At 30.8% G+C, this 12004-nt stretch overlaps 1 protein-coding gene across 1 annotated transcript in view; it reads right to left on the reverse strand.

Moving 5' to 3' along the window:
- Positions 1–12004, reverse strand: part of LOC139521921 (cilia- and flagella-associated protein 206-like) — a 32275-nt gene that overhangs the window by 18831 nt on the left and 1440 nt on the right. The window contains exons 2-8 of the mRNA XM_071315674.1: positions 6347–6471; positions 5092–5175; positions 4556–4646; positions 3237–3584; positions 2665–2757; positions 1632–1744; positions 802–921 (exon numbers count right to left, since the gene is read on the reverse strand). Coding sequence (XP_071171775.1) covers positions 802–921; positions 1632–1744; positions 2665–2757; positions 3237–3584; positions 4556–4646; positions 5092–5175; positions 6347–6454 — 957 coding nt within the window. The 5' untranslated portion in view covers positions 6455–6471. The remainder of the gene's footprint in view (positions 1–801; positions 922–1631; positions 1745–2664; positions 2758–3236; positions 3585–4555; positions 4647–5091; positions 5176–6346; positions 6472–12004) is intronic.

The raw sequence follows: 12004 nt of genomic DNA on the forward strand, positions 1-12004 counted from the left end.
CATATTTGTATTTTATTTACAGAGTTCCTGTAAAACGGTGAAATCCGTGACTGATATTTTCTGGAGTCTGAGTCTATGTTATTTAAAACTAGGGGGTTTCCACATTTATATTTGGCAATCTATTGATATTCTATTGATATTCATAACTATTTAAGCGTATTAAATGCAGATTATTTGATTATTTAACTGTTGTATTAAGATTGATTGTTATATTCTATGTTTTCATGAAAGTCTGAAGTAATAATAATAATTTTGAAATTGCAGAACTTTCTTTACTTTTTATTAGCATTTGAATAGTTTTGACAAACCGCTTGTAAAACGCATATATTCAAAAATCTGGTGGCAGCGGTAAATGGGAGTTCTGCAATAATGTGGCATTAAAAATTGCTTTTAAATGTGAAATATTCTTGATACATGTAAAGCAGTTTATGGTCAAGTTAAGGTAATTAAAGACGTCCCACAAAACTAAATACATTTGAATAATATATAAAACTGTACGAGCTAGACCTAATTTCCACTGTGCAAGTTCTGCTAATAACATGTACCAAGAAAATTCATGCAAATAAATTCAATTCACAGATACAAATAAATGTTATGAAAATATCTATATTAGTCCTGAAATTTTCCAGAAAAAAAAATAATGGGAGATATCTGTGTCATAGTCCCTACCATTAGAGCTAGATTATCCTTTATATAAAAGATACTATTGTTTCTGACTTAACCTAGTGTTTGTTTGTTGTTGAACAAAAACTCAAACATATAATCTTTAACTGCAAGAGTGTTTTACAAATAAGTACGTACATAAACTTGGGCTGTAGGCACAGCTGTTTTTGATTGAACTGTGGCTTGTAGCTGCTCCATTCTTGTAGCTAATTGCTTTTCTAAGGATTCTACTTGATGAGCACAGCTAATAACATCGTTCTAAAAGTACAAACAAATCATAAAAATTTCAATTACAAAACAATTTTCTACTTTATGGTATAAAATATGATTTGTATAAGGCAATGCCTGATATCCAATATTTTTAACCATAAAAGAACTTTCATGATTTGCATGTTATTTTTTTTATTTAGACAGGGAGGTTATCATTTATTTAAAGTCAGTGTACTGGGGTTTAAAATATATATTTTGTAATTCCTGTAACATAAAAAACAAGAATGTGTCCCCAGTACACGGATGCCCCATCCGCACTATCATTTTCTATATTCAGTGGACCGTGAAAATGGGGTAATAACTTTAATTTGGCATTAAAATTTGAAAGATAATATCATAGGGAACATGTATACTAAGTTTCAAGTTAATTGGACTTCAACTTCATCAAAAACTACCTTGACCAAAAACTTTCACCTGAAGCGGGACAGAAGGACGGACAGACAGACAGACCAGAAAACAGGATGCCCATAAATGGGGTATAACAATAGATTATAAACAAATTAAATTTCATTTCAATGGAAAAGTTCTCAAAGCAAACATTTAAAGTGTTAACTGTCTCTTATAAAGAACAGCAAAAAAGAAACTATTTCTTTAATCAATTGATTATTTTCTAGTATTGAAGTATGTTGCAGTGTTCACCTTTTATATTGTCCTTGCCTATATCAAAGAATCAGGTGTCTTGATATATATCTACTTACTAATATTACTCTAAGGAAAGCCTCATGTTGTCTTGTATTTATCAGTGATTCCTTTAACAGCTGAGTGGATGGACCTTCACTTGATTCACCAGAATGCATCTTTTCTATCAAAGCTACAAAAAAAAAGAATGTACTTTAGTTAATGCTATAACTTTATTTCAAATGAAAACACAATATCTTAATATATATACAACAAACATTAACTTTTCAAATATTCTAGACATCTTATTACTGAAATTAAGAATTTATTGCGATGTTTTTATTAATTTGAATAATGCTACTGTCAGAGTGAGAATCGTAATAATAACTTGCATTCTAATATCTGATATATACATCTGTATGCAGATTTCCCAGAAATCACAATAAATAATCTATCCGTTCTTCAAAATTTGAAATAATAAAAATGCACACATAAATTTCTGTACATTATATGGTTTAGGTACTTAACCATGATTGAAGGCAGTTGACTGTTCCTTTGACAAATACCTGATAATTGATTACATTTGTAAGGTGTCATATCTTCATAGCACTATTTAGCAGCTATATATTATAAGTTATATGGTTCGCTACTGACCACCTACGGATCCATAGAGGGTTAGTAAAATCCATAGGGGTGAGGCCGGAGGCCATGTCCCCATTAGATTTTATTCACCCTCTATGGATCCATAGGGGTCAGTAGTTAACCGTATAACAAATTTATCGCACACTAGACTTTTTCTGCTGCATTTTGTTGAAAAATAAACAATGAAACACAACATTAATAGATGACGTTACCATTAACACGTCATGAACCCCCTATAAAATTTACTAACCCCCTACTGTCTCATAGGGGGTCACCATGTGACGGTGTTAAACCAATCACAACGTGATAATTTACCTGCGGTGCGATAATAAGAGACAAGGTTACATTCTTTAACTTTAACTTTCAAAAGAAAAAAAAAGATAACATGAGTTGTCCCCCATGTTCATTTGGCCATCATCAATTCTCTATGTAGTACAGTGCTGAAACAGTAATTCAGCATTACATAATTACCTGTATATTTATTGGCAGCACGTAATGTGGCCTGGATTTCTGAATCTACATTCTGTGTTGTGGCTGGTACAGCTTCATTTAAAATGGCTGGTACTATAGAAAGAAAAAAAAAGATACCATGTCAGTTAAAAACTAATTAAAATGTGATGAATCATATCAATGTTATAAAAATTGTTATTATCATTTTCAAAAGAAACTTACTGTTTCACCTCTTGCAAACATTTAAAAATCAATAATATGAATTATATGTGTGTAATTTCAAGCAAATAGATTCTTAACTTTTTAAGTCTTTAAATTTAAAACTCTGCTTAAAAGAATACTGCAACTTAAATGATAGAAATGTCACTATTTAAATTAACTAAGATCAGATAAAATTACATTTGTAAGTATAATACAATTATGTGAAATTTCTTACACATGTCTTACATCTTTCCTTTCTAAAGGTATTAACATGACTTGTATTTGATCAGGCTTAAATGTCTTAAATTTGATTTTTTTCCCCAGATTTTTACATTTATTGTCTAAAATCATGAGAATTTTAATCATTGAAATAATATGAACATCAAACTTACAATCATCAATTCCTTCTCCTCCTTTACCACATTCTTTATTGAACAGTCTAATACCAGTCACAATCATTGTCAATTCCAGGAGTTGTCTTTCTTTGTCTCGCTTTGTCAGAGACATGAAAGTTCCCAATTCTGTTTGTGGGAAGACGCTCTGTAGAGCTGCAGTTGCCTCCCTTACTACAGCTATATCTGTAGGGCTACCTAGACCAGACCGTAATAAAACAGCAGAGACAATTTTACGATACAAGCTCTCTAACTCTTCTCTCGTTCTTGCTCTACTGTCTGTGATTTCACGTATCACTGGTTGCAACCTAGATTCCAAAACTCTTCTGTGTTCTTCTAAAAAGTCAGCTAAAAATTAAATAATAATTTCTTTAACTTTGTAAAAGGTGTTAACCATTCTACTGAAGAGCTTCCAAAAGATATATCTGCTACTCTGATGTATACTATTACATTGTTTCTTAGTTCTGACTAGTGTAACCAATTACTTTCTATTCCATAGATATTCTAACAAGCTTGTTTAGGGGTCATCCATAATTGTCAACCATAATTTTCCAAAGTGTACAAAACTAACGCTTGGGGGAGGGGGTTAAAATATCAACATTTATAGTACTGTATGTTCATAAAACAGTCAGATCTGTTTCAGTTTCTTTTCAATGCAAGTTTCTATATTAAACTAAACTATAATAGACAGAATCTTCTTTTTGTTAAGAATGATTAGTTCTAGTCTTGAAATCTGAAAATGGTTGGTGTACACTTTTTGAGGGAGGGTGAGGGTCTGAAAAGTGAATGTTTTGTACACTTTGGAAAATTGTTGATAATTAAGGATGACTCCTCACCCAGGTGATGTGTCTTGAACTCCAAATGTTTTAAAAAGGGAAAATCATATTTTGTCTAATGCCTTTTTCTTACAAAATTATGTAACACTGTATTAAATATGCCGTTTTCCTAAGATCCTGAGATGTGAACACTGTTATTATTTGCAGTTTTCAGCTGAGGAGATCTATGTTAGCGTAAATCTATACAGCATATACATTCTAATTTTATTCATTCTTGGTTTGTTTTTATAAGAAAAAAATGTCATTGTTTGTTTCATTTACTTTTTTTGCTTCAATGCCATAATTAACTTGCACGAACTTTATGTGCCCTTTTTGCAATGATGACACTGCTATCAAGAAAATTACATTTAATTTTTGCACTGGTGTCCAAATTTCTTAAAAAGTTGTATATTCATAAATTACTTGGATATACTTCCTTAATTTGTAGAAATACTAATACATTTTAAATGTTCCAGAAGAAAACATATTTTGATTAAGACTTACATCTAGTTGTATAATTCATATCAAAATAGACCTGCATTTTAACAGTGTCTAAAGATGGTGTCCTTGTATCCATCAGTCGATCAACGCACAACTGAAAAAGAACAATACAATTACAATATATAAATAAACAAATATACATACTTGTACCAAAAGTAAATAAAAGCTTTACCCCCATCATATGTCAATGTGCCTATTCTAAGTCAAGGAACATGGTTAAACATATGTATAAATCTTATTTTTATTTGTGTTGACTTCATTTTGTTCTGCTACATTGCTGTCTCAATGAAATTTATAATTACATCTCCTTGTTATTTATATTAACTTTATATAAACGTATGTTCCAAAAGAAGAAATTTCCATTGCATCAACAGAAATTAATTCACCAAAATTTAATGATATATTTTTATTCTTTCATTTGTATCCTGTAAATGTAGATCTCAGTTAGTGTATATCTAGGTAAGATACTAGAATTTATATTTCTTAATTAAAATTTATGAAATCATGAAAACAACTATTTTATAAATGTTACTATTCACCTTGATAAGTTTCTGTACATCGTCTTTAGTGAGAGTTCTGTCCACATTAAACTCATTTGCTGGATCAAGCACCACTGCTTTCACCTACACATGTAAAAATTATAATGTAACATTGTATATATTTAATGTAAGCAAGACATGGCATCATCAAGTAATATATATAATCGACATCTGATTTAAGAAATCCTGAAAATTTTAAATTACTTGTTAAAGTTTAAGTTTAAAGATCAACTGCTTTTCAATGAGTTAATATTTGTCACCACGACTTATGTGTTTATGTGTTAAATACAAAGTCCAGGGGCGTAGCTGAGTTGAAATAAAGTGGAAGCATATTTCGCTGAGCGGAGCGAGGCGAAAATTTTTTTGGACCATTTTATGATGAAAATGATAAATACCCTATCTGTTTCTTACTATACCATATTTCAAGAAACGATAGTAACATCCTAGTGGGTTTCGTAATTTGGAAACCCGGGAACAGATAAGACACAAAATGACAAGCAAAAACTTTCAACATTGAAAACTAACTACAGATGAAAAACACGGACCCCGAAAAAATGTGGCGACCTCCGGTGCTCCGAAGGTAAGCAGGTCCTGCTTCTTGCAAGACACCCGTGGTGTTTCTCACGAGGGTCATTTTAAAATCAAATGAGAGGTTTCTACGAGTCTTTCGTTATCCGCTGCCTTCTTGCTAAAATAAAAATCTAGCTTCTTCATTTTTATTTTGATTTCTACCGGGGTTAAACTTTGTGTCGTGATTGTAGTTGCAAGTACAGACACCGCCAGACACGATTATCCGGAAAGACTAAAGACTATCCGAAATTCAATTTCAGGATTTTTTTTTTTTTTTTTTTTTTGTGAAAAACATGTGCAAGCAAATGATTTTTTGCGTAAAGGCAGCTACGCGCCTGAAGTCAATGTATTTAAAATATCATTAACATATATATCACATTTAGATTGAAATATGTTTCAAATCATGAATATTGTATTTTGCACTGTTTGAAGTTTTTTTAGAAAAATTTACATGTTAAAAGGTATTTGACATACATATATATACAGTTTTTGTACATAGTGTTTTCATCTAAAAGTCAGAGTTAAACCATTAACATTAAGTCAAAGTTCAACATGGCTCATAATACAGATTAGAGCAAATTGTTACCTCATTGTTTTGATTTCTTTATATCCAAACGTTTTCTTGCTGGTCTAGATCTACAATAATCTTCTTTTACATTAGTTTTAAAAGGTATACTGTACTCACCATAAATGCCACAAGAGTTTCTGATACAGCTTGTCCTTTGCTGGCACATTCTTGTGCTATTTCTCTGATGATGTTTTTGATCACACTTTCTGCTTGAGCTCTCGACATAGTTAGTTTTTAAAAACCTGAACAAAAGAATAATTATATGAACTTTTTAACAAAAAGAAAAGATAGTAACCTCAACCACCTTGAAAAGGAATGTTCTCCGTTGTAATGACCTTACTTTTGTTTTCAAACAAATTTCCAGGCATAATCTTAGATTTCTGAATGTGGCAGCAAAAATTGCCTGAGTTGACAGCTGCAAAAATTCATATTAGTAGTTGTGTCTTATTTTATTGTTAGTTCATCAAATATCACAAAATTCCAATTTTATTTAATTAAGTTTTGATACTACAAAGTATAGTAGACTTTTTTTGGCATGACATTTTACAGGAACAGCTGTGCTGTACATGTATACTTGCAAACCTTATAACACTTTTTGAGAATTAAATTGATTGATTGATTGTTTTGGTGGACACCACAATGGTTCCTGTAAATTTTTCGTCATGTTACAAAATAAAAATGATTGTTGTATGTCGTCAAAAGTGGCACAGATTTCCAAATGGCGATATTAAGGTGTATGGTGGGAAACATCCATCATGACGAATAACGGTAAAAAATTTCCCAAATGACTTATTGGTGCATGATGATAAAATGCACACTTTAAAAAGGCTTTTGACAGTGTCTGGAGATCAATTCTTAAAATTACAAAAAAAAGGAATACAAGGCAAATTTTATAATATACTGCATGACATGTACTCTAATACTATTCATGTAAATATCAAAATATGTTTACTAAGCCTTTTCTTGCTAATCAGGGAGTCAAACAAGGAGACAGTTTTTAGTCCAACTTTATTCTCTTATCCGGCGTGACGTAGCAGCTACTTAGATACAGCATCCGGGCATCACTGTAGGTGACGCTTTTCCATCGATACGCTGATCACCCTATATATCCCAGGGGTACTTGATATAATAGAACCTGTTAATTATTAGCAATAAACATTTCTTATCAGGTGACAAGGGGTGTGAAAAAGATAAAAAAAAATCTTTTATCTTTGTCAATTGTCAATCTGAATTAACTATTTTAATTCTGATTAATATTTTTTACTAGATCTACATTGAAGTTCTATGTCAGAATGAAGCATGATGAAGTTGATGCACATGTATATTTTTATATTTATCGAAAATTGAGTTAATCTGATTAAATTTACTTCATACCCTAGGACTATTACTCTAACCATATTATGTCCCAGATTAAAACAAACTTTATATATTGAGTATTATATGTCATTTTAAAAAATATTTCGAAAATTTGGTTTCAAAGTCTGGGTAGTCTGGGTACAAGGCAAGCCGTTTTTACAATTGCTTGTATATATTTATTGTACATTTAGAGTTAACCTTTAAAAACATATACTTGTTAAGGTGTCAAATTTTGACTGGTAGATTAATTTGATACAGAAATTTTGGAATACAAGAATCGATCTCATGTACATGCACACACTGACTGAAATAGAACTCACTACTAACGCTAAAAGTAAGATACTCGTTTTACGAGAGGTATCTAGCTTCTATACAGATCAAAATGCACCAGTACTACTTATGTGCCACAATTATGAGTTTAGGTGCACAAAAAATTGCAAAATCAACATGTACAATCATTTCTCAAACTGCAGGAACTATGAAATCGGGATGATCTCACATGTTCGATTTCCGACACTATCACCAAGTATTGAAGTTATAGAAAGGGCTTAAACTTATAACAGTACTGGTATGATTGCCAATTTGAAAACTATCCACTAGAGACCAAATTACATACAACCACTGAATACAGGCTTTTCATTTGGACCAGACACACACAAAGTGTGGCAGGGATAAACATTTTTTTCTGGCGTCATTAAGTCTATTTACCTCCTGAACATGACTGTCATGAAGTGTTGAAGTAAGTACATTGTTCTGGAATATTGTTGAAAGGCATATATTGTCAATGTCACGAATAGCTGATTATGAAAATGCAAGATGTGTGATTGTTCTACACGTCGCTTATAAGGTTAACCATTTTGTTAACTAAACACCTTTGTTCGTAAGCAAAGCTTAAAATAAACTTTACAGTTATCTTCAAATTACGCACAGAAAAAAATAAAATTTACTGACAACCAAAAAACCCCAAACAGTATAGTAAGCTCATATCTCGTTCAGATGCCCATTGCAATGGAGAAATGGGTGTTGTTACAGGCATAGGTGACACAGGAAAAGTTGCTTTATATTTATGTTTCTTTGTTCCTTCACTACATCCCGATTCAACACCAATTTCAAACTTGGTACTGCTAGATCTGGTGATGCGAAGTTGATTTTTTTTTTTAACTTCACATTCATTTTGCATTTTTCCCCCCTTTTGTATATGATATATATGCCATGTAGAATGATTTTATAATCTAAAAACACCAACCCGCGTGAAAAATTATCTTATTTCTCCGTTTGGGGATTATAGTGTTTTTCTTTTGACAGTAACCAAATTATTAAAAAATATGTGAAAAAAAGTTTTTCTACCAATTAATGTTTTCAGATCTTTTGGGTCTTACCAGCCCAGTAGCCAGTACCGGCTACTCCGGTACTGGCATGAAAATACGGATTTTTTTGTGTTATTTAATTTGCTGTTACAAAATATTGAAAATTATTATATATTAAGGAATGTATCTCCCTCATGCAAAGCTCTGATTCCTTTCACGGATTTGGCTATACTTTTTGGAACTTTTGGATTATAGCTCTTCATCTTTTATTTAAGCTTTGGATTTTACATATTTTGGTCACGAGCATCACTGAAGAGACATGTATTGTCGAAATACGCATCTGGTGCAGAAAAATTGGTACCGTTAATGTTATTATTAATATGTACTATATAAAACTTTTTTTTTTTAACATGCGTTTTTTTTTTATTGATGTCCTAAAATCACCTCAATCAATGAATATTCATACACCTTGAGTAATGTCTTCGTTCGCGTTTCTGAATTAACAAATTAACATCAACATTTTATTGTTAATTGATTCGTTTAGGACAAATTCTAGTAGTCTTAATTATCACTGTTATCCTTAACTTCGCACGTATATACCTTGTAATAACCCGTGAGTATGACCAGATGACCAGGTTAATTTATCTTTCTCAACGTTTCTTTGATGTTGACATTTTTATTACCTTACTTAATTTGCACATGACCTCGATTAGGGAAAATTAAACAAGGCATAAGATCACTCACGGTTTTGTTTTCACTGCATATTTTTGTCAAACAGGAATATTCACAAAACTAGATCAAATATATCCCATCTAGCTGATATTCTATTTTTTTTTTTAGATTTTTTTATTCTCAGATTTCTCACACTGCAAGTCCTTCGTTTCTACTACAGTAGAAAGGGAAAAAAATGAAATAATAAGAATGATTTTAATTTATTTTCCTGCAGATTATAATAAAATTACAATGTATATACAAGAGAGTAATTAAAGATTGACAATTTGTACATGTTGTAGCTGCATTTTTAGTGTTATTAAACGATTAATAATTATTTCAACTTTTCAAGTTAAGCGGATTTTTACAACCTACATCACAACAAGGCTTGACAATATCTACACGAAAAAAACATACACATTCGTTCACTAGAAACTTTATTAAAAGTTGTCAATCCGGCCTGTTCTCTTAAAACGATAACAATGTTTCACCGCCTTATCAACGGAAATCAGCGTTACTAAGAAAGGGAGAAAACTGATTTTAAAAATGCCCGTATGTTCGGATAACAGAATTTAATATATTTATTGATGACATACATGTAGGGAAATACTTAGATACAAACTCAACTAGTGCAGTTAATTTAAACGGTAAAAAATTGAACCATTTATTGTATGCTGATGATTTATTATTGATATTGGAATCTGCAGATGGTCTCCAGATCTCTCTTGATTCTTTACAAAAATATAGTACTGAATGGAAACTGGACGTGAACCTTAAGAAAACAAAAATTATAATTTTCTCTAAAAATAAAGTAAATAAAGAAAACTTTTACTTTTATTACAGTTCTAATGCAATTGAAATTGTTGATTGTTATAAATACTCAGGAGTTGATTTTCATAGCTCTGGAAAATTTATACAGGCAGTGTCAAGCCTCTCAGATAAAGCTAAAAATGCATATTTTGCACTGAAGTCAAAACTACCATATAGTGAAAATTTGTCTGTTAAGACTTGGCTCCAGCTTTTTAATTCAATGATAATTCCTATTTTAACTTATGGATATCAGAATTCAAACCAAATTATGAAGCATTAGACAAAAGTAAATTAGAAAAAACACAAAACTCCATATTTAAAAACATACTTGGGGTTCATGGAAAGTCTTCCAATCTAGCAGTGCGGTGTGACTTGGGCACTTTACCCATTTAAGCATTAAATGTTATCAACTTATGTATAAATACTGTATGCGTCTCAGTGATATTTGTGAATGGTCTGGTGGTCCGCATGAAATTCTCAAGGCTGCTTTTGAAATTTGAAGTGGACAAAACTCTTACAAATAGAGAAAATTCATGGTCTAATAAACTATCTGAATTAATGAAATAAATTGGAATACCCTTAAACAAGCATTGTAATAGTAATTCCAAATAGAAACTAGAAGATTTCTACAAAAATAAAATTATATTTGAACTATCTAAGATAAAAAATTGAAACTGTGGTAAACTTTTATTTTTGAGTAAAATTTATACTAAATTTAAACAACAAGAATATTTAAACTTTAATATTCCTAAATACCTTAGAAAAAAACTCACTAAATAAAGAATAAGTGCACACATATTAGCAATAGAAACTGGTAGGTATGCAAGACCAAAAATACCCTCTAATGAGAGATTTTGTAAATTTTGCACAGGAAAAATGAGATACATTTCTTGATTGAATGTCCACAATATAAAAAAAATAGATCTAAATATAAAATTAATGATATTAATTCAAATAATTTGAATGAAAATTTTACCAAAATGATAAATCCTATGTCTGAAAAAGAATTAAAACCTATTTGTATGTATATTGAAGAAGCTCTTGATTTGAGAGACCACGATACCGTTTCATCAGGTAATAATCTTCTACAGTAGTTTGTGCATATACATATATATCTTATATTGTGTGTTTTAAGTAAATTTATGAAAATCTAGAATAATACTGATGTATAAGTTTATCATGGTATCAATATCAGTTTATAATGTAATGACATACATACAATGTAGAATTGTCTTATAACTTGTTGTTACATGCATCTTTATTTCATTTATATGTTGTTTTAATATTATAATTATCTGTATTTGGATCATGCCTCTATGGTGCTCTTTCCAATAACATATTTAAAATATTGTGGGAAAAAAAAAAAAAGAAGATTACAAAAAGTGGACTGATTTTGACGAATCGCACTAATATAAATCCAAAAAATTGCGGTGATGATATTGATAATTATTGAAGTCCTCTGGCTCTAAAATCACGACAAGGATATTTTGACAAATGACGGTAAAGGGCATTAATAACCTCATCATTGATTCATCATTCATTATCAATATTTCATGGTCATGCAAGGGGGTCTCATTGGGGGTTCCGATCC

This window comes from Mytilus edulis, chromosome 4, assembly GCF_963676685.1.
Source record: "Mytilus edulis chromosome 4, xbMytEdul2.2, whole genome shotgun sequence".
Taxonomy (NCBI): Eukaryota; Metazoa; Mollusca; class Bivalvia; order Mytilida; family Mytilidae; genus Mytilus; species Mytilus edulis.